Consider the following 23,621-nt stretch of genomic DNA (forward strand, 5'->3'; position numbering starts at 1 on the left):
GGTAGGGGAACATTCCCAGGCAGTGTGAGGCCAGCGCCCTCAGAAGAGGCATCCAGTTGAAAGTGACGGAGGCTGGCTATCCTGCCTCTCCTACTGATGCTGCAGCAGAGAGCTGCAGCATCAGTAGGAGAGGCTGGCTATCCTGCCTCTCCTACTGATGCTGCAGCAGAGAGCTGCCGTTGTCTCCCCCAGCTCTGACTGCAGGCTGAGTGGGCACCAAGAATGAGACGTTCCCTAGCAACGTCCAAGAGAGGGCCTCTGCGAGGGCTAGATCTGTCTGCAACTGAATTCCTCAGAGGAGGGCGGGGGGCTGTGGGGGGGCTGTGGGGGGGCTGTGGGGGGGCAAAGGGACCTGTGATGGTGGTCCACTAATACAACCATGAGAACCAGGAAGTAAACATAGTGGAAAGATAGTGTATGAAGCGTATACTGTATGTGTGTGTACAGTATACAGCTTATACTGTAAGTGTGTGTGTGTACAGTATACAGCTAATACTGTAAGTGTGAAGTCACTGACCTGACGCCTCGCACCGACGCGGCGCTGAAGTTCCACTCATGGATCCCCTTGTTCTGTTAGACCAGAGCAGATTACATGAACCCAGAATGACACTACAACAACAGCCTCTCCCATGACCTGCCACAGCTTGTCACAGCAGACAGACAGAGATAAGAGGAGAGCACAACAAGCAGGTTGTCAGGTAGACAGCCAGGCAGACAGGCACAGACAGACAGGCAGACAGGCAGGCAGGCAGTTCAGGTCAGGTCAGGCAAGAGAGGAAAGATCTGAGATAGTGAACATGTGATTACTGTAGTAGAAACCTGCCTTGTCATCAGGAGCCACGTGCCAGATGGACACAGTGTTCTCCTCCACATCGTTGTTGATGGACAGATACGATGGCTGGTACACCTTAGTGGGCTCCAGTATCAACACCTATGGGGGGAAACCAACCAGAACGAAGCGTTCAGTTTAGCCGGGGGGCGCAGCAGGAGATACTGTGATGGTTTGTGTAAGCAAGTCTCGTGCTCAAGGTCATGAGTCTAAACGCTTGCGGTGGCCGGCTCAAACGTACGGGGAAGCGGACTGAGGAGACATCCTTGTTGGTGGCCTCCACCAGGATGTCCATCCAGAAGTCCACCAGCTCCTGCTTCGGGGGTGGCTGCTCGCCGGACGGCTTCTTGAAATGCTGGTAAATCAAGATGGTCTCCACCAGCGTGCGCAGGTACCTGGGGTAAGAACAGACCGACGCTAGCCACCGAAGACAGAGAAGGACGGAACGCTGGGTCTACGATGTCCGACTGATTGAGGTGTAGAGCGTGAACATGCAGAGCAGGACGGCTCGTGGAGGCCTCACCAGACCGGGGCCTTGAGTTTGAAAAGTTTCTCGGAGGCCTGGATGACCCTGGTGTTGTCGCAGGCGAGGATGCTGGCCCCTAGGAAGAAGCCTACGTCCCAGTAGCTCTGCAGCTTGTCCAGACTGCCCTTCTTACCCAGAAGGCTGCTCAGCTTCACTCCTGGCAAAATAAAACAGGAAGCGCTATTGAGTTACAGTACAGTACTTGATATGCCCGCATATCCCGGCTTTGTTTGTTATCAATGGCTTACATCAATGCATTATATTTTTCTTGGAAATTCAAGAGAAGGAAAACGTTTTGTTGTTCAGGTTAATAGAGTTGTGTACAAAGTGTGCGAACATCATGCACGTTGAGCTTGGGACATTTCTACAAAACAGATTAGCCTGTGAGTCATTTTACACAATGCTGTTTGTTAGGTTTCTTTCCAAGAAAGTGAGTACAGAAAGAACAGATGACTGCAGATATTATTCTCTGGAATAACCAGTTTTTTTTTACCACACTGAGAAAAACTGTCTGTACATGCCCTTTGTTGCTGAGGATAGACGAGAAGATGTAGGTGAGGCACGGAGGGAGGGGGGCAGGGAGGGAGGGGGGCATGGAGGGAGGGGGGCATGGAGGGAGGGGGGCAGAGAGGGGGCAGGGAGGGGGCAGGGAGGGAGGGGGCATGGAGGGAGGGGGGCATGGAGGGAGGCCGGGAGGGAGGGGGGCATGGAGGGAGGGGGCAGGGACGGGGGCAGGGAGGGAGGGAGGCAGGGAGGGGGCATGGAGGGAGGGGGCAGGGAGGGGGGCAGGGAGGGAGGGGGGCAGGGAGGGAGAAGTCAGTGAGGGGGGCATGGAGGGAGGGGGCAGGGAGGGGGCATGGAGGGAGGGGGCATGGAGGGAGGGGGCAGGGAGGGGGGCAGGGAGGGAGAAGGCAGGGAGGGGGGCATGGAGTGGGGCAGGGAGGGAGGCAGGGAGGGAGGGAGGGGGCATGGAGGGAGGGGGGCAGGGAGGGAGGGGGCATGGAGGGAGGGGGCAGGGAGGGGGCATGGAGGGAGGGAGCAGGGAGGGGGGCAGGGAGGGAGAAGGCATGGAGGGAGGGAGCAGGGAGGGGGGCAGGGAGGGAGAAGGCAGGGAGGGGGGCATGGAGTGGGGCAGGGAGGGAGGCAGGGAGGGAGGGGGCATGGAGGGAGGGGGGCAGGGAGGGGGCCTCAGAATGGGACAAGGAAGGGGCCTGTGGCTGGTTCTTAGAAACGCCTGTCCTATTTCCTCACATTCCTGAGCTTAGCTCTAACCTCCGATTTCAGGGAAAACAGAGGACTGGGAACAGAAGTCAAACTGTACCACGCTCGCAGGCAAACACATGAGAAACGTCGATCATGTGTACAATCTCACTATTCTCCCTCATTCTCCCTACTCATCCTGGTTTCCTTGTATGGAGTCTGAAGGAGACTTTGCTTCTGTAAACGTGTGTAAGAGTATTTAGCCCCCCACCTCCTCACCTCCTCAGCCACCAGGAACTGATACCATGTTCCAATGAGGGTTACTGATAGACAAGGACAATGCAGGTCACTCACATAAGAGTTCCTCTGCTGCGCTAATGATACAGAGCAAGTCTAAAAGTGCAACACATTCAGCTCATGGTGAAACACCGACAGTCACTTTAAGCTGAATGCGTTGCACTTAAGACTCTCTGTCTCTTTCTATATATATAAAAAACATGAATACACACCGACTTTCCGGAGCTCAAAGGAAGCGTCAAACTGGTGTCCAGCAGCCAGGAGGAGGACGGCGTAGTTGATCCCAGAATGCAGCGTTGGCTCGGACTCAAAGCCCTTCTTAAACCTGACAAGGAAGAGAAAATGGAGTCAGGTGGCTGAGCGGTTAAAGAATCGGGCTAGTAATCAGAAGGTCGCTGGTTCGATTCCCGGCCGTGCCCAAATGACGTTGTGTCCTTGGGCAAGGCACTTCACCCTACTTGCCTCGGGGGAATGTCCCTGTACTTACTGTAAGTCGCTCTGGATAAGAGCGTCTGCTAAATGACTAAATGTAAATGTAAAACGAGTCACCGCCACAGTGGGCCTCATGAGAGCTCTGCTCCCAGCTCCTCTCTGCTGCTGTTAATGACAACTTCACCTCCCTGTCACCTCGTCCACAGACTTCGCTTAGCATCCGAAACAATTACAGGAGGACTGAGCCGGGAACACAGAATCACTCACTGCAACCAGCAAAGAAAACTAATTGACTTAATGAGCAGTCTGCTGGGTTGTGCTGTATGAGTAATATCAGCCGCCTCTCCAGAGATGACATCTGGAACTGAGAGGACGCCTGATGGGACTTCGCCTCACCAGACGGCACATTTAATCACCAAGAATACGAGACAGATTCCCATTTCAAGAGGTACTAGCAATTAAGCTCATATCATTACTGGCGTGCTGCTCTAGATCGGCTGCCATTTGAAGGACCAGCCTGGGTGCTAGGATGCAGCTAGCGACCGACAGGAGAGAGAGAGGGGGGGAGTCTGAAAGCTGAGGGGCGTGCGAGGAGGGGCTGGAAACCTGGTATAAGTCATTTGGGCGACTTTAAGTGACTTACAATAAGATAAACGTTGTGCTTGCAAAAACGTCATAACTTAGTTAAGTGACTTGCATGTTGCCAAACTGGCTGTCAATTTCATGACAATAGTTCTGTTCCTGCGTGCGAGGAGGGGCGTGCGAGGTGGATTCCCACACCCTCTCTTCCTCACCACAGCGTGCCGCTGTCCCTGCTGGCCGTGTTGGCGAAGTGCGACTCCAGGAAGGTGTCCTTGTAGATGCGTCCCACCAGGCAGTAGATGTCCGAAGCCACCTGCTCCTCCGCCTCCACTAGGGGCAGCATGATGCCCAGGGCCTTCTGTCTGTCTCCTGGGAGGTTCCTCCTGCACGCGCACACACACATGCACACACACACGCACGCACACACACACACACATGCACACACGCACGCACACACACACACACACACACACACGCACACATGCACACATGCACGCACACACACACAGACACACGCATGCACGCACACACACACAGACACACGCATGCACGCACACACACACACAGACACACGCACACACACACATGCACACAGACGACAAATAGCCAGACACAGGAAGATTATGTTTTTGACCTTGTCTTTTAACAGTATATTTCACAGAGTGCCTTTTTCTTGCCTTCTTGAAAGGAGTTCCAGTGAAAAAGCCAAATGTTTTGACTCCTCTGTGTGTGAGAGAGAGACTGTGATTCGATCTGATGGTATCTCTCTCCAACGCATTAAAGCTAAAGAGCTTCAATGAGACCAGTTTGTGTGTGTGTGTGTGTGTAGGGGGAATGCTTCAGTGCTGATTTTTGGCAGTGGAGCCGTACAGAGCTCAGCTAGCTGGCAAAACGCCCTGGTAACTCCAGAGAACATCGGGCAGAAATAGAATTCGGCAAGAGACTAAGGCGGTAGAAAACAACCCACTTTACCCATTAGCGGGCATTCCTAGAGATGCTATTGCTTAGTCAGTTGAACGTGCCTATTCTGATCATGAACTCTTATCCTTTGTATTAGTATCGCTTGAATAAAGCTGTGGTTTAGCTAGTCTCTTCCTCTGCTCTGACAGAGCAGCCTCTGGTTTAGAGTCCAGCTGCGCAGCACCCTAGCCTGCTGGCTGGAAACTGCCAGCCAACAAAGCATTGATGTTAAGAGTCCTCAACAAAGCACCTTGAGATTCGTGTGAGATGTGGACTAGCAACTTCTGGTGCCAGGTGATTGGGGAACTGCTCAGGGTTTCTCTCCCTTCTATTCTTTGTCTCTCTCGATCTCCCTCTCTCTCTCTTCTATTCTTTGTCTCTCTTTCTCTCGATCTCCCTCTCTCTCTCTTCTATTCTTTGTCTCTCTCTCACCCTCTCTCTCTTCTATTCTTTGTCTCTCTCTCTCTCTCTCTCCCTCTCTCTCTTCTATTCTTTGTCTATCTCTCGATCTCCCTCTCTCTTTCGTACATCCAGCTCTTTCTGTCTTCACACCAGAGTGCAGAGTGGTGTCTGGGGACTGGGGGGGGCGGGGGGCTGTGACTCAGCCCTCTCCGCTCATGCGAGCGGAGGAGCGTGAGCAGCAGCAGTCCAGCCTGTCAGTGTTCCGATCCTGCTGCTACCGGTTTCCTACAGAAGCTTGATCCAATTACTCAACGTGCTCTGGCTGGTAAGGCCTGTTTTCAATGAGGATGTTTCGTTCACATTCTCCAGGCTTCATCATTGCTTCATAATGGAAGCCCTTTGTGCAATGTCAGCTTGACATTGCTGAGTCACGGACCTCATCTATGTCATGCCCTGGTGGAACGGCTCCAGGGAGTCGGCTCCAGGGAGTCATGCCCTGGTGGAACGGCTCCAGGGAGTCATGCCCTGGTGGAACGGCTCGAGGGAGTCATGCACTGGTGGAACGGCTCCAGGGAGTCATGACCTGGTGGAACGGCTCCAGGGAGTCATGCCCTGGTGGAACGGCTCCAGGGAGTCATGCCCTGGTGGAACGGCTCCAGGGAGTCATGCCCTGGTGGAACGGCTCCAGGGAGTCATGCCCTGGTGGAACGGCTCCAGGGAGTCATGCCCTGGTGGAACGGCTCCAGGGAGTCATGCCCTGGTGGAACGGCTCGAGGGAGTCATGCACTGGTGGAACGGCTCCAGGGAGTCATGACCTGGTGGAACGGCTCCAGGGAGTCATGCCCTGGTGGAACGGCTCCAGGGAGTCATGACCTGGTGGAACGGCTCCAGGGAGTCATGCCCTGGTGGAACGGCTCCAGGGAGTCATGACCTGGTGGAACGGCTCCAGGGAGTCATGCCCTGGTGGAACGGCTCCAGGGAGTCATGCCCTGGTGGAACGGCTCCAGGGAGTCATGCCCTGGTGGAACGGCTCCAGGGAGTCATGCCCTGGTGGAACGGCTCCAGGGAGTCATGCCCTGGTGGAACGGCTCCAGGGAGTCATGCCCTGGTGGAACGGCTCCAGGGAGTTTGGTAATCCAAGACACTTTTCAAGCAGCTTTTGATTCAGGCTAATTCACACGCTGTTAAAGCCTTATGGAAGAATGCAGGAGGAGGGCTATTTGGGTTGCAGCTAAATACAGGAGCAGGGGGAGCTCCTTCTGTTGGAGTCCTGGAACTGGGAGAACAGTGGAACTGGGAGAACAACTTGAAGTTTACAAGAGAAGCAGCATGGGGGAAAAACAGGCAGTTAAACCCCTGCATGCTCTACAAATGTGTACTTCCTGAAACATATGTTCTCCACATGATGTCTGTGGGGGGTGTGTCTGTCTCTGTGTGTGTGTGTGTGTGTATCTGCAGGTGTGTGCGTGTTGACGTGTTTGTGTGTCGGTCTAAGCATGTGTCTGTACATGTGTGCGTGCGTGTGTGAGTTTGTGTGCCCAGGCAAAGCAGGTGTGAGGAAGTCTCACCTATTTAGTGCAAAGGCGTAATGGAACTTCACATGAGGATGTTCCATGGGGTCAAAGGTGGGCAGCTTCTCCAGAGTCTCCACAAGTTTCACGATGGACTCGTAGTCCTGGGTTACACAAAAACACAGAGAAACACACTTTCACATCAACCTAGTCTGAGAAAAGAGCAATATGGCTAAAACCAGATGACTTAAATAATGCATAGTCCCGTTGTGCGTAATTTGCTTGGTTCAGTACATCTTTACTGTATCGAAAACATGTTGAATAATTCTGTGTCTCCACCATGTTAGTTGATGTCATGTTTTATGCATGCTGTGGAGGGCTGCCTATAGCGAGGGGAGTATTACACCACAGGAGGGGGGCTGGCAGCACAGTGCAGTGAAGGCCACTGTGCTCCCTGCTGTGCTAGCCTGCTGTGCTAGCCTGCTGTGCTAGCCTGCTGTGCTAGCCTGCTGTGCTAGCCTGCTGTGCTAGCCTGGAGACAGGAGACACCTCGTCGGCAACTGTCCACTAGCTCCTCTGAACTCGGACCCCACCCTGCACCCCCCACCCTGCACCCCTCACCCTGCACCCCCCCACCCTGCACCCCCCACCCTGCACCCCCACCCTGCACCCCCCACCCTGCACCCCCCCACCCTGCACCCCCCACCCTGTGCAGACTGGGAGGTCCCAGAGGGGCCCACACCACAGTACCTGGATATCCCGGTAGGACAGGAGCAGATTGATGACGATGTCCGCTGAGAGGCACTCCACGTTGTCCAAGCGCTGCTGGATGCGGCCCAGCTCCGTGGCCAGCTCCGTGCCCGTGAACAGCTCCCGCGCTTTGCGGATCTCACTGAGGATGGTCTCACGGAAGTACTGGCTAAGGGGGGAAACAAGTGATTTACGAGTTATTTCCTCATTTGAAGGGGCCCGTTTCGACGGCTTCGGTTTCATGTGAAAACAGACGTAGGGAGACGGAGGTCTGGACTGTCTGCACACATTTACTTTTAGTCATTTAGCAGACACTCTTATCCAGAGCAACTTACAGTAAGTACAGGGACATTCCCCCTGAGGCAAGTATGGTGAAGTGCCTTTCCCAAGGACACGCCATTTGACACGGCCAGGAATCGAACCAACAACCTTCTGACTAATAGCCCTAACCGCTCAGCCATCTGACCCCCTACACACACACACAATGAGCGACATCACATGACACTCATGAACGCGAGCAGAGGATACCTTAGCATCTTAAAAACATCAGAATCCTGCCCCTACTGTTAAGTAGTCATCTCCAGATCAACAGTCAGAGGAGCATGTGACATCAAGCGATGTCACCCTGTTTGCAGGCCACCACCCCAGTGTGTTTCTCAATGCGCTGTGGGGTGGCATAGCTCCAGGAAGCAGCATTCATCAAGAGTGCAAATTCCCCTGGCTTCAACAGCATGAGTCACTGTTCTTGGAAAACAAGTTTAAACATTCAGCTAAAAGCTAAGAAATGACTGTTTGAAAACAGTGATTTGTCATGACGTTCTATGGGGACACATCAAATAAAGTAATTACCACCATTAGGTAGACAGACTAACTGGGCCTACAACGTGTAGAACAAGTGTATTAATGTGAAGCGAATTTTAACCGGCAATGACAACTGCAACGTTTCACATTCTGAATAACAAGCTACAAATCCTTACGTAATTATTGCTCTGTGCTTCCCTCTTTCATCCATTATGTTATGTGTTGCCGTCATTACATACATTATGTGTATGTAATGACATTGTGTCCTTGGGAAAGGCACTTCACCCTACTTGCCTCGGGGAGAATGTCCCTGTACTTACTGTAAGTCGCTCTGGATAAGAGCGTCTGCTAAATGACTAAATGTAAATGAAAAAAATGTGTGTTATGGTTCAATCCCCATCCTGAAGGAGCATCATGTTTGGTAGATCAACACAGCAGAGGATCAGCTCCACCACAGCTCTCTCTGGGTGTTGATGAACTCAGGCTGCCAGTGACAAACCCGTCACCTGTGGATCACGCCAGAGCGTCGCACGACCCAGCGCTCAGACGAGACACCTGCTCCACTGTAGTCTTTCACAGGCATTTCCATAGCGGAGCACTTCAAATAGATGTGGAGGTTTTTCACTGAGGAAGTGATGCAAGGCTGTTTAAGATGCGGGTTCTGAGGTGGAGAGCTCTCTGGTCGTCTTGATGGAACGGCGAGTGAATGAGTTAATTTGAACCCATACAGAACGCTCCAACGCACGAGCACTCCATACGCTCACTTTCTCAAGGTGTTCGGCATTAAACACGTTTATTTTAGTTTTTTCTTACCCCCCTCCATCATCATCATCCCCCCCACCCCCACCATCATCATCATCATCACCACCATCATCATCATCATCATCACCCCCACCATCATCATCATCATCATCACCACCATCATCATCATCACCCCCACCATCATCATCATCACCACCATCATCATCATCATCACCATCATCATCATCATCACCATCATCATCATCATCACCACCACCATCATCATCATCATCATCATCACCACCATCATCATCATCATCATCACCACCATCATCATCATCATCATCATCATCATCATCATCATCACCATCATCATCATCATCACCACCATCATCATCATCATCATCATCACCCCCACCATCATCATCATCACCACCATCATCATCATCATCATCATCACCACCGTCACCTTCCAACCCTGCAGACTCACCAGGAGTTGCCGGTGGGCACCTTGAGCAGCTGGAGGAAGCGGTCCAGCAGGGGCATGCAGATGGGCCCCAGCAGCACCTCGAAGCTGGGCTGCATCAGCTCCGTCAGCCCCTTCAGCAGGCTGCTCTCGCAGCAGTACACCTTGTTGTGCGGCGTCACCATGTACGGGATGAAGCTGTAGTTTGCTGAGCACGTCTGGAGGAACAGAGGACAACAGCAGGGGGGGGGGGGGGGGTCACTTCTGAGCTGGAGATGGGATGTGTGTATGCATGTTTCAATGAGAGGTAAAGGTTTTTTTTTTGTTGGGTTGGGGTGGAGTTTTTCCCCGCAAGCATCATGTTTTGTTGTGTTTATCAGGATGTCGTGCCAATCCACTGAACTGCGCGGTGAGAAGTACTGAGTCACACTGTGTGCTTCCTGTTGTTATCCAGTTACAGGTGGTGACATAAGGATGGGTTGAACCAGCAGACACAATGGTGTTATTGTAGCAGCCGTGCCCGTGACGGCCCTGGCACTGGGTCACACGGTAGATTGTGCCTCTGCATCCAAGGCCGTGACTGCTCCTGCTCAGTCATCTCTATCTCCATCTATGGGAGTCAGGTGGCTGAGTGGTTAGGGAATCGGGCTAGTAATCAGAAGGTTGCTGGTTAGATTCCAGGCCGTGCCAAATGACGGTGTGTCCTTGGGCAAGGCACTTTCACCCTACTTGCCTCGGGGGGAATGTCCCTGTACTTCATGTAAGTCGCTCTGGATAAGAGCGTCTGCTAAATGACTATGTGTAAATTTATCTCCCCCCTCCAGGGCTGAGGAGATCAGCCAGGTTCACGCCGCCGACGGCAATCAGATCAAACGCTGCGGGTCTCCTCCCTTCCTGTCTGATTTGCATGTGGTATTTGCAGAGAGGTGGAGAGACGATGTTGTTGTGTCTGTTTAGCTGCTAGCAGAGCTACACGGCAGAGTCTTCTCTCATCTAAACCAACTGATTCGGTATTTGAGAACTAGCATGTGCATAATCATAAGGATAACAGCTGCATCCTGACTGTTTAAACTGTTGCTATTTTCATTTGGCTGTTTCCCCTCAGCTCTTGAAGAACACTCCCCTGCCTGCAACACGCGCAGAGACCCAGACACACAAACCAACAAGAAGGAGGAAGTGATGGAGCCATTGAAACATTCCTCATGCAAACAACAGCTTCCTACTGTGCAACGATATTTCACCTCCAGTCATCGTGACTTTGTAACACGGCATGCTGGAGAGGTGGAGACCGTTTCCTAAATCCTGTCCTGCATGAGATATCCTGTCTGATCCCATGATGGTGCATCACAGCCTTATACATATTTTAGTGGCTAGGTGCCATTGAGACTCCAGTAGTCAGGACGCCTCACCAGCCATATTAGGCAGTTGTGAGATACTTGCACGCAGGCTAGAACAACGCCCCATGAAGGACAGCAGGGAGAGGGAGACAAAGAGAGAGAGAGAGAGGGAAAGACAAAGAGAGAGAGAGCGAGAGAGAGAGAGAGAGAGAGAGAGGGGGAAAACAAAGAGAGAGAGAGAGAGAGAGAGAGAGAGAGAGAGAGAGAGAGAGAGAGAGAGAGAGAGAGAGAGAGAGAGAGAGAGAGAGAGAGAGAGAGAAAGAGAGCAACGTTTGTTTTTCTGTCTGCAGTTACAGTGATTAATGAGTTCAATGTCACTGGGAGAGTAGGATTAGCCCATTCACCTGCAAAGGCATCGACAGAGCAGCACTGGGGTTGTAAATCATCAGCTATATAACTTTATGACCGCTCACGTGGTCATAAAACCATTGAGGAAGTTGTCCTTGGTAGTTCTGTACCATATTTGTCACTCGAGCCCAGAGGCTACTGGTTCAGACGGCAGGGTGGCTGTGGTGTATGGGATGGGGCAGTGGGATGTGGGCGCTGGGCTGGTGCTGTGGAGAACAGTGCAGTGAAGGGTGGAGACAGAGACGACAGAGACAGTAACTGTGACGGAAACTAGGGAGGAGACAGGAAGGAGATAGAGAGAGAAACACAGAGAGAGGGAGGGAGGGAGAAACAGAGAGAGATACAGAGGGAGGGGAGGGAGGGAGGGAGGGAGGGAGGGAGGGAGGGAGGGAGGGAGGGAGGGAGGGAGGGAGGGAGGGAGGGAGGGGAGGGAGAAACAGAGAGGGAGAAACAGAGAGGGAGAAACAGAGAGGGAGAGAGGGAGAGACTGAGTAAGGGACATGTAAGAAGGGAGGGGGAGTGTCACTGAGTACACTCTGGCTGTGAGCTGTAATCAGCCCTTCTCACGAGGCCCAGCCGGCCCTCTGAGATCAGGCTGCTTCCTGCAGCACAAAGCCACCTTATTCCACTCCTCAAAGCCACTTAGAGCAGCTAAGCCTGGGCAGGGTAACCCTGCTCCCATCTGCCCTCCTGGGCTGAAACCCTCCCTCCGGACTGGCCCGTGCTCCGTCCCTGCAGAGCCTGCCTCGTCTGCCTGCCTGCCTGCCTGGCCTGCATGCCTGGTCTGCCTGCCTGGCCTGCCTGCCTGGCCTGCATGCCTGGTCTGCCTGCCTGGTCTGCCTGCCTGGTCTGCCTGCCTGGCCTGCATGCCTGGCCTGCATGCCTGGTCTGCATGCCTGGTCTGCCTGCCTGGTCTGCCTGCCTGGTCTGCCTGCCTGGCCTGCATGCCTGGTCTGCATGCCTGGTCTGCCTGCCTGGTCTGCCTGCCTGGTCTGCCTGCCTGGCCTGCATGCCTGGCCTGCATGCCTGGTCTGCCTGCCTGGTCTGCCTGCCTGGTCTGCCTGCCTGGCCTGCATGCCTGGCCTGCATGCCTGGTCTGCCTGCCCGGGGGTTGCATGCCTGGTCTGCATGCAACCCCTCACCTCAGCAGCTGTGACCTCTCCCTGCCCCACAGCCAATCCATACACCCCACATGATCACCACTACGACGATTACAATCATTCCCCAAGGTAAAACAAGGCACAAGTTGTCCTTGTGTGTGTGTGTGTGTGTGTACAGTAGCTAATCATCAGTAGTTTGCTTCAGAGTCTCTGTGTAACGTGGCTGGCTATCACCTCACACACACAGCGATGAGAAACATCTGGTGTGTTGGCACCGAGGGAGGCAGGGGAAACAAACCAGGAGGTGAAAATACAAAGCAACTTCTTTTTCCTCACAGCGTCTCTGCGTTCCACAACACTTCCTACCAGCCTCTCTCGAGTAATACGGCTGCCGTCTCATCTCAATAAAGCATTTTCAGATGCTCAAACCCATGCCACATGGTGCAAGAGCGAGGAGGTTTGTGTAATTAGGGTGAATGCACAGTGGCAGACAGAACACGAGGGTGAGAATAAAGCAGTTTCCTGTAAATACTTTCACACGTAAAATGTGTAAAAGGATGAGAGCTGTGTGATTAACAAGTGCAGAAATGTGGGAGGTTGTGTTACTTACAGTGTTCTTCTGGCAGATAATATCCTGCAGAAGAAAGAAGTTGTTTTTAGAGATACATAAATACTTCTTTCTACATTAAGTGAAACAGGTAAATATCAAAAGTTGTGGAGAAATCAATTTGGTGGATTTCAAATGACCTCGTCATGTATTTTCTAATGGTTGATCTAAAAAAATTAAGAAAAAAGGGTGCTGAACACGTCTTACAAGCTGATGTACACAATAGTCTCTTTTATATCAGCGGCAATGCTGTGCTATTTTAAGAGCTACTTTAACAGTTCTATAAAAGGTTATCGCAGTGTGATCTCAAGAGGATGTAAATAAGAGACCTTTGTTTGCATTCAGAACCTGACAGCCATCAGCAGAAGTGACTGCATACAGTCAGGTGGGCTTGGCTTGGAGGGCGAGAGGATCCTGTTAGATTGTGTAGTAGCCCTGTATCTTGAGAGCCTGCAGATGATGTGGTCATTGACGGGGGATTTCCAGTCCTGCTGCAGACTGCTCACTGTGCATACAGTAACACTTTAACCCTCGTGCTGCCTTCGGGTCACATGACCCAAAGGTTCATAACGAACCATTGTTGTGTTTACCCAATTTTACCCAATACAAAAACAAATAAAAATAATTTTATTTTAACCATTCCAATGTGGGGGGTCTGAGACAGCCGACAGTTAAAAGAAAATGCTTCACTTTGTTTTTGTATGAGGTAAATTTGTCGCAATACGACGGTGGGTCACAATGACTGATGGGTCAGAATGACCCGAAGATAACACAAGGGTTAAGTGGTTTACTGAATAATTGACTTGGGGTTTAGAGTTGAAAGGTTAAAGGCCAGACGCATGAACAACAACTAGGCTGCAGGGAAATCTCAAGATGAGTCACACTGTCGTCAACGGATCTCACTCTCATTCCAATTCTCATATACAAAACGGATACTAGCATTCAGGAATCAAGCGCACTGCGTTATGCAAGACAGCCACTTGTAGTGATGTTATTTGTATCCGCCAGCCTATGAATCACACCCTTTAGAGCAGGATTCCTGGGTGCTAATGCATCCGTTCACCGTATCCCTAACAGGCCTCATGATGTCAACGCAACTGCAACTACAATACCAACACTTTCAGTTTCTAAATGTTGACTTTTGTTGCTGACCTTGTTCACCATTAATTAGGTAGACGTCAGATGAAGAAAAGAAAAAAAATTGGCTCATGTTATGCAAATGTGTGTGTTCGCATATTTGTCCATGTCTGTATTGTGTGTGTGTGTGTGCATGCATCAATGTGTGTTTTTCATATGATGTGTGTATGTGTCAACTGTTATGTGCCTTTATGCACAATCCGTACCTGCAGGGACTGTAGTGAGTCAGAGTTGGTGTCGCAGTAGAGGATGATGTTGTTGGCCATGCTGAAGCTCTCCCTCACACCCAGGTGATAGAAGAGGGAGGGCTGCCGAAAAGCATCTGTCATCTCCACCACTGCGATGTCTGGAGAGGACAGGGAAAACCGTTACTGCAGACATCAGATGAGTCAGGTGGCTGAGCGGTTAGGGAATCGGGATAGTAATCGTAAGGTTGTCGGTTCGATTCCCGGCCGTGAAAAATGACGTTGTGTCTTTGGGCAAGGCACTTCACCCTACTTGCCTCGGGGGGAATGTCCCTGTACTTACTGTAAGTCGCTCTGGATAAGAGCGTCTGCTAAATGACTAAATGTAAATGTACATCAACAAGCATGTTCACCAAACTCTGCCTGGCCCCGTTCCCACTGCTGGGCACGCAGGAAGGGTTGCTGCGGCCGTGGCTCAGGGTGTAGGGAGGGGCGGACGCTGATGTGATCGCGAAGTTGGCGGTTCGATTCCTGACCCCGCCTGGATGTGTGTCTAAGTCTCCTTGAGAGAGACACTCAAGACCAAGCCACCCCCCCCTCCCCCCCGTGTGTGTGTGAATGACAGGCAAACGTAAAGCGCTTTGGGTGTGCCGCTAAAATGCGCTGTGTAAATGCAGTCCGTTAACTATTTAAAACCAGATGTGTCTGTCCTTTGACGGGCCACAGTTTAGAAACTGGAATGTTGTTTTTAAACAACGTAGGCTCTAGTCTTTTTAAAGAAAAAACTGGGAGATAGCTCTACAGAGATATAGGAATCTTTCCTAAGTTACTGGGTGCAGCCCAGTTTTCCTGCCTGACACAGTGACTGATAACACAAACAAACGTCAGCTTGGTGACTCTGATGACAGAGCAGAGCAGAGATAACGCACCAGCACTCCACCCAGAGTTTTCCACGGCTTCTCAGTTTCACCCTCCATGTCAACATACACATTACACACTGTAGCTGCAGCCTAACAAAGACCCTTTGATCAGCCTCTCGCTTTCTCTCTCTGGCTCTCTCTCTGGCTCGCTCTCTCTCTCTTCAGAGAGCCAGTTCTCTCCATTCAGCGCATCACAGTTTTCTACACCCTACTCAACAATCGCTGTGACTTAAAGGAGAGTCAAATATTGACACAGACATTGCACACGCAAGAGAATGCTGATAGCAGACAGGGCGTCCTACTCCGATGCGTTCCTGAAACGCTACCGTGTGTTTAGCGAGCCTCAGTGAGACAGGACTGTTCTGGAGACATTTCGAGACGTTGTCATCGTGGGCGGGGACAACCCCTAGGAGAGGGATGGTCCCTCCACTCTGGCGCCCCCGTCTAAATGCCACCAGGAAGTGGGTTTATCTCTGATAGGCTCTCCGCCTCCCCCCCACCCACACTCCCGGGGATCGGCACACACTGTTATTAGCCTGGAGAAAGGAGATGTCTGTGCTGTACAGCGCTGCACGGTGAGAGCCCAGCGTGTCCCCTGGCAGGTGGGACAGAGGGCCGGGCTGTGAGAGCCCTGGTGGGGCCGGGCGTGAGGGCTGTGAGGGCCCTGGTGGGGCCGGGCGTGAGGGCTGTGGGGGCCGTGGTGGGGCCGGGCGTGAGGGCTGTGAGGGCCGTGGTGGGGCCGGGCGTGAGGGCGTGATGGGGTCAGTGTGGAAACTTCACCTGTTTCTCAGAAGTGGGTATGGAGCCAGGGCAAACATTTTCTCTCCTACAGTAGGGCAGGGCTGAGCGTATACATGGAAGGACTGAGGAAATATAGACCCACTCTATCGACACGTGGCGGGCAGTGTTTGTAGTGCAACACAGAGAAAGTGTTGTACTACCAAGTCAAGACGAGCTAGGTTTTCCCTGAGTGCCTTCTTTGAGGTCAGACACCGGAGCCCGTGGTGCCTGCACGGCTGCAGCGAGTGAGCCTGTGGCGGGGAACCAGTACACTGTCTCTTTCTTAAGGGTACATCATGTCGGGAATGATTCTTTCACAGCACAGCCAGGCTAGGATCAATGTCACGAATATCAGATGTCACGGCACATTCTGATGTAACAAGGATATCTGTCAAGCTGCCAGAGGCATCTCTCGTCTGAACCCTCGTGGGTTTGAACACCTCAGTATCGGTCCTGGTGCCACATGAGGAAATCTGTTACCCTACTAATTAGCCATGCCCCCACCCCACCCTCTACACACACACACACACACACACACACACACAGAGCGCATGACCTTAACCACAAAAAGAAACAGTGCCATGGAAAACAGAGAAGCGGGGCCAACTAGGGGAGTGGATGGACTGAGGGGCAGCATGTGACTGGCAACACTCTCTTTCTCCTCTCTCTCTCTCTCTCTCTCTCTCTCTCTCTCTCTCTCTCTCTCTCTCTCTCTCCCCTCTCTCTCTCACTCTCTCTCCACTCTCTCTCTCTCTCCCCTCTCTCTCTCTCTCTCTCTCTCTCACTCTCTCTCCCCTCTCTCTCTCTCTCCCCCCAACGCCTGCGTCTCCGCTCCACATAGCGACCAGACACATTACTCACAGACCTGTGCCATTAAGAGCTGGATAGACTCCTTCTGTCTGGCCATCTATTCAGGATGTGCTTTTTGCAGCTCCTGCCTTCTCCACAGGTCCATTCACTGCCAGCTGTTTTCTTTACTGACTCATCCAGGTCCCTCTACTTGAGGTGTGTGTATTGTACCCCTGCACTGTGAGAGCCTGCTCTGCTGCAGGGTGGGGGTTGCTGGGTGTGGTGCCTGGGAGGTGCTCAGCCCTGGGGCTGTTAACACAGGGGCCAGGGGCTGCACCGGGCTACACTCACAAGCATGTCAGCTCAACAACTGTCCAGACACACACACACAAACATTCATTTAAGCTAAAATGAAGTTCAAATCACATTCAAAATAGATAGAAACAAGAATTGTGATTACTTTATAATCCAGATTAGCAGCCATTGCCAGAATCCCTGCCGTGGACCAACCTACTCACGCCCACCCCCTTGTAGCACAAGCAGAAATCCAATCTTCTCTCACAGTTCAACTGTAAAGTCCCTGCTTGGTCGTGTGTTTGTCCACGGCAGGGGGGGGTGGAGGTTTACAGGGGGGGGGGGGGGGGGGGGGGGGGGGGGGGGCTGGGAAGATGCATGCACTACATGGAGGCACCAGGGTCAGGGTTTGTGTGCTTCTATAATGGTTTTAATATCTGTTCCACTCAACATGTCAGCCTCTACACTTGTCCTCCATGCTGAGGGTGAGGAGCTGGACTGCACAAGCAGAGCAGTTTGAGCAGGAGGACACAAGGGAACATGGACTACTAAGGATCAGCTCAGATACCCCGAAAAATGTTCCAACTCTGTTTGAGTGAACCGACGTCCCGTCGCTGGGTTTATACACACTTGAAGGAGTTTTCTTTTTTAATGGCTCTGTCTCCCGTCTTTCATTTTTCAGATTCTTTCAGATGTCTTTTACTTATCTCCTCAAAAAGTGTTAACCACAAGTTACAGTCTCAAAATACAACCAAAAGGGCTGTGATTTACTAATTTCAATACTTGAAATGTATAATCTCTTTGAATCAGAGATTATACTAGATATGAATTAGAGAATTATTAAAATCAAGGTTAGATGTAAGAAAATACAGTTCTCTATCATAAACGTGACATAAATCAAACACATTTTATGAAGTTTTATTCCTTCAGGGGGACATTATTCCCACTCTAAGGACTGACAGTTATTTTGTCACTGACACACTAAATTCCTCTCATCTCAGCCATCTCTGCTCAGTGTCAGACAGATCTATCCATCACACTAGAGTGACGACACCTCGGGCTGGAGGGGAAGCACACTTTCCTCTCACCAGGAAGTGAGGTCACTAGCAATGTTCCTGTAGTCATGGATTTCTCCAGACCCCAGCCTGCACTGGAGACACACCAGAGCCTTTTGTTGATTTAATATTTTTTCTCTTTTCTTTTTTTTTTGGTCGACATGATTGTTTTTATTACATTTTATTTGCCCTTTCTTGCTTTTAACCTGTAGCACTTTGAGATTTTAGTTCATATAAAGTGCATTATAAATACTATTACTATTATTACACCAACCCCACATGTGCAACGAAATGTGTCTCTCTCTCTCTCCCTTTGTGCTGGAAATCAACCTCAGTGTTTGCCAGACTGTACTTTTCCCTGAAGATTTCGATCGGGGACAGCGTGTTCACCAGGGCGACGCGGGGTCGCACAACGTTCCAAGAGATGTCCATGTTCTCTGCCAGATTTCCAGTAAGTGTGGACTTCATGTTTTCCTCTATGGCTCTGGGGTATTCTGCTGAATGTCCCCCATTCACAGGCCATGACGTGTCTCTGGTGACCGCCAGGTGACTGGAGGGAGACCTCACAGAGCACTAGGCTGTCTGTCAAATCACGGATTGACAGATGAAGAAAAATAACAGGAACTCGACTGCAAATCAGGCTACTGTGTTTTGCTGTTCCTGTACTCATTTCAAATGTGTTTTGTTTGAACGTGAAACCAAACAACTTCTGATATTCTAATACCCTGTTCCGGGTTTGCATATTGTTCTGAAAAACAATCCTCCATGTTGAGGGAGGCTAGCTATTGCACAATGGTTATTCAGTAGCCTGGTGGCCCTGCCCCAAAAAAGAAGAAACACTTCTTTATTTTTAGAAATGAGAGCTTATAACAGGAAAGTGACAAAACCAAGCCTTGAGAAAAAGAACAGCTCCACAGGAAATGAGAGCAAGCTGCCTGTGGGACTAGAGACTGAGGCAGTCTGACTGAGGCAGTCTGACTGAGGCAGTCTGACTGAGGCAGTCTGACTGAGACAGTCTGACTGAGGCAGTCTGACTGAGGCAGTCTGACTGAGGCAGTCTGACTGAGGCAGTCTGACTGAGGCAGTCTGACTGAGGCAGTCTGACTGAGGCAGTCTGACTGAGGCAGTCTGACTCCATTGGTCCTGCTCACACACACCGAGTTGACAAACTAAGAGCCCTGGTTCAGGGGAGAAGCTGCAGGAACACAATGCAAATGCAGGCTGGCGTGCACACACACACACACACACACACATGCACACTCAAACACACGCACACACACACACGTACACAAGCACTGGCTTGGAAAAGCATGCCAGATGCCTAAACTTGCCTCACACTTTCTGATTGACCCCTGGTTCAGAGCAGGGCTGGCTTGTCACAAGTGGAATTCATAAAAATACAATAAACAATGTTTTCACTTAATCTCACTTACTTCACACATCATAGCAACAAAATGTTTAAGGGAGACACCTTACAGGGGTGTTGTGATGTTGACAAGTCCAACTCATGCATTTAGATTGAGTCTCTAGATTGTGAGTCTCAGAAAGTAGACATTCATCTGCAGATGCTCAGTTGTGACTAGATCATTAGAACATCTTAGGATACCTTTTTCTTTCATTTAGCATTCATCTAAGCCATTAGATCACTTCTTACAGCCTCCTCAACTCCCTGCCAAGTCAGCCAAGGCCGCAGGACATCTGTGATTGGCCGCCTTATTATCAGCCTCCATTTGTCTGAAGAACGTGATATGGATTTTTCCTCCTCCTCTCGGATAAAAACTCCAGGAACAGCGTGGCCTGTGATCTCCACTCTGTTGGCCTCACACACCCTCAGCTCACAGAGCAAACACGAGGATGGATAAGCAATTTAGGACAGCCAATGGGATTACAGCAGCAGGCCAGTTGGGAGTGTACGCAGGATCGAGTGCTGAGTCCCCACGCAGTCAAAACAAAGGTGGTTTGACGCAGGGCCATGTATTCTTTTGTGTAACGTAACCAACTGTCTTGTTCTAATACAGCTCCTCAAGGCTTTTCTCCAGGCTTGTTTCCATGAGGTCCAGGGTTGCATACAGAGGAACGTCTGACCTCATCGATTAAGAACCTGAGCGGTTGTCTGTACATCCTGGACCAGAGACGTTACAGCAGGATTCACCCCTCCGACAAGTCCTCCACAAAATCAAATACGTACTGCCTGCAGGCCAGAATCTGCTGTCACATGACCTGTCACATGACCTGCACTTGGCTGGAGTAACTCTCTGAACTATGTGCCGAGACTGGACAGACACTGGGTCTGCTAGACAGTCATTGTTTACTGCCTGTGAATAAACCCTTCAGAATAGGGCTACTGTAGCTAAACTAACACTCCTCGCAGGATTAATGGGAGAACAGCGTTGTTCAGGAACGCAGAACAATAACCAACCACGCTGATAAATGTCTATATACCTCAGTGGGCTGAACACTCTTTGACTGGGTGACAGTACACTACTGTTCGGAGAAAAGAAAAAAATTGCCATTTCAACCATCACTAAAACCCAGTACCCCTATCGACCTGAAAAGTACTCAAACTCCATCAAACCAAAGAAGTGTTCTGGGTTAGGGTTACCCCTAACCCTAAAAAGTCTGTGTTCCTACAAACACTTATTACAAAGGTTCTCAGAACCTTTGTAATAAGGTTTTAAGGCTTTAAGCAGAAATGCTTAAAGCTTTTCACGTGAATGATGTGAACCTTCCATGAACAAAAGACATGTACAAAACATTCAAACATGGCCTTAAGGAATATGACTTTGTTGCCAATCAGGTTTGCAAGCATTGATGTACTGTCTGCCTATATGTGCGTGTGTCTTGTTAAGTGTTGATGTATGTTATGTGCCTCAGTATTATGTATGTGCTTGTATTGCAGGTACACTTTTCTTTTGCTTATATGTGAACTGGTTGTGTCTATCGGCTATTGTCTGTTTATTGACTCATTTTAACCTCAGTATGTTATTAGACATTTTGTAATTTTAGGCTGCCTTTAAACATCTGGCTGGGGACAGCAGATGAAGATTTGCCTCTCTGGCTCACTTACAGTTTTGCTGTTGATTGGTGTGCATTGTCCCTGAAATAAATGAGAATAAAAAAGAATGAAGACCCTGATAATAACAATTATGTGAGAGAGACAGAGAGCTATGGGGGGGAGGGAGAGAGAGAGAGAGAGAGAGGGGAGGGAGAGAGAGAGAGAGAGAGAGGGGAGGGGGAGAGAGAGAGAGAGAGGACAGAGCAAGAGAATTTAGCTTTGTTTACACAACCAATAAAGTTATGTTATGACAACTGCACCAACAAAGTCTTCAGCTCGTAACACAGGTAGGCGTGCTAGAAGTAGATGGATTTCACCAGCACACCAGAGCACAGAGCCAGCCCTCACTTTGATCCTGATTGTTAACTAAGAGCAGCAGAAAATCGCGCACAACTCAGAGCAACACCAGGGTGATCAGTCTAAACAGCTGCTATCCATTTGAGAACAATCCCTGTAAAACTACGACAACTTTCCATAGTGTGGGTTCTCCAAGGCCCACTGGCCAGCGGAACATTTCCACAGGGATCTGAGGCAGAATGAGATGCTTCGTATAGGAGGGGGAAAAGTGCTCCAAAGGTTCAAGTTCACTTCTTGGCCTCTCAGATTCCGATGGAAAGAACAACTCCATGCCCAAACTAAGAGTTGTCCATGACACGGAGTCACACTCGTAGAGGCACTTACAGTAATGCTGGGGTGGAAAGCATGTGTGTGTGCAGAGGGAAATGATTACAACTATCCCCACCTTTGTGGAGTGTATTAGACATCCCCCGTTGAGGCTCCAAGGGCCAAAAGGGTTCCAGCTAACGTAGATAGGTATGTAGTGGAAACAAACACAGGCTGCTGGGGAAGTTACCAAATGTCAGAACAAGCAGCAATGTGTGCCATGCAATACTGCCTGCACTGTTCAGAAGACAAAGTGTCAACATGACAGTTCATGTGACCTCCCTGTCATGACGTTAGTGTTCATATTTGGCCAACATTAACCTGTTAACATGTTTTATTTATCTGGTTAGATCAAGAGTCGAGGCATGAAATTCACTGTACATCCAATGCATTGTATGTCATGATTGATAGCATGCAGAAAATATGACTGAAACCAAATGTACTGAAGGGTGAAAACCTCACTGAGTGTTGTCATCGACTCTCACCTGCGTTGTAAAACTGGTCAAGCACCATCGTCTCCCCAAAATCGAGCTTCCCAAACTGTACTATTTCCAGTTTACTTCCAACTGTGTCACAGGCGTCTTTAAGGCACTGCAAGGCCATGTTTTCGGCGCTGTTCAGCTGACTGAGCTCGCTGTTGACGACATAAGCTACCGTAACAGCCCTCATCTTACATGTTCCCATAGACAGCAAGCCCCCGCCGTCCACGGGACAGTTCATGATACTTGGACTGAGGTTTCCGCTCACCACGGAGTCTTGCCAAAAAGTCCCGGCGGCGGGAACGGCAGTGGAACAGCTGGCACTTTCCTCACGCGAGCAGCAGGCAGAACCTGTTAGGGCAGTAGCCCTAAATTCGGTGCTTAGACCAAAGCAGGGTACCGACAAGGATATTCCGTCAAGGTCTTGACTCATGTTTTCAGTGTTGGATCAACAATAACTCTTTGCACTTCTGAATGTTCAGATGCTCGACGTCTCGATACGTTGCTAAAGTCTGCATTACGCACGGTTCCCAGCAGGCATCGAGAAGATAACGTGCACTTGTCTCACAAGTGCACTACACGCCAGTCTTGGATATTCTGATGCATCTCCCGTGAAAGCATTTCTGGGTTTGAATGCAACGTTGCAATAAACAGTCACTCATGACATGGGCATTATGGTGGACAACCACCGATTACGGTAAGTCACGACACGGGTTGTTTACTCGTCTGAGTTGAGATAAGGATCCTGCAGAGGCACAGTTTGCACAACCTCGCTACGTTCTTGCGCGTCTGTACATGAATCCACCTCGTTTCCGAAGTTGAGCAAGAAGGTAAGCTTCACTGGTTAACGCCGTCGTACGCTAGCAGTAACCATCCTCCTATAAACAGATCGGACTCCGAATCAGTACACAGGCGTCAAACATTCACTCAGAGAGCTTGCATGTGAATAAGAGCAAATGTTCTTCCGAAGGCGAGTTGTGCCTTTAGACACTAAACCCTGCCCCGTTTCTCACTATTATCTTTCCTGCCCAGACTCACGCAAGCTGGGTGGAGGTACTGTAAACGTTGTTTACAGGGCGGAGACGTAACCATATTTGGAACAGTGAACGCCTATTCCTCACTAAATGACTCGTTCACCTAACATCCCTTGCTCACTTGCGGTAGTTCTTGGTTTTGTGACACAAGAGAGACCTCTTGTGGCTTTTTGTTTATTGCAGGACAATGGAAGCAAATCAGTGACATAATGTTTCGAATTTTAAAAGGCATTGAATACTTAAATTTGAAATTAAACACCACACCAAGCCGAAAAAATTCT

General features: G+C 50.3%; 1 protein-coding gene across 3 annotated transcripts in view; it reads right to left on the reverse strand.

The window, feature by feature from the left end:
- map3k5 (mitogen-activated protein kinase kinase kinase 5) overlaps positions 1-23,305 on the reverse strand; it is a 36,076-nt gene extending 12,771 nt beyond the window's left edge. For 2 of the 3 annotated variants that reach the window (XM_067241404.1, XM_067241403.1), the window contains exons 1-12: positions 22,313-23,305; positions 14,293-14,432; positions 12,953-12,976; positions 9,522-9,715; positions 7,490-7,658; positions 6,797-6,903; positions 4,079-4,249; positions 3,065-3,177; positions 1,353-1,512; positions 1,071-1,224; positions 824-931; positions 518-570 (exon numbers count right to left, since the gene is read on the reverse strand). In XM_067241404.1, the coding sequence (XP_067097505.1) occupies positions 518-570; positions 824-931; positions 1,071-1,224; positions 1,353-1,512; positions 3,065-3,177; positions 4,079-4,249; positions 6,797-6,903; positions 7,490-7,658; positions 9,522-9,715; positions 12,953-12,976; positions 14,293-14,432; positions 22,313-22,739 (1,820 nt within the window). In that variant the 5' untranslated portion in view covers positions 22,740-23,305. Of the gene's footprint in view, positions 1-517; positions 571-823; positions 932-1,070; positions 1,225-1,352; positions 1,513-3,064; positions 3,178-4,078; positions 4,250-6,796; positions 6,904-7,489; positions 7,659-9,521; positions 9,716-11,238; positions 11,333-12,952; positions 12,977-14,292; positions 14,433-22,312 lie in introns of those variants that run through there. The other variant, XM_067241405.1, reaches the window with a different exon arrangement.
- Positions 23,306-23,621: the final 316 nt, after the last annotated feature.

Source organism: Osmerus mordax, chromosome 8, assembly GCF_038355195.1.
Source record: "Osmerus mordax isolate fOsmMor3 chromosome 8, fOsmMor3.pri, whole genome shotgun sequence".
In the NCBI taxonomy this organism is placed as follows: Eukaryota; Metazoa; Chordata; class Actinopteri; order Osmeriformes; family Osmeridae; genus Osmerus; species Osmerus mordax.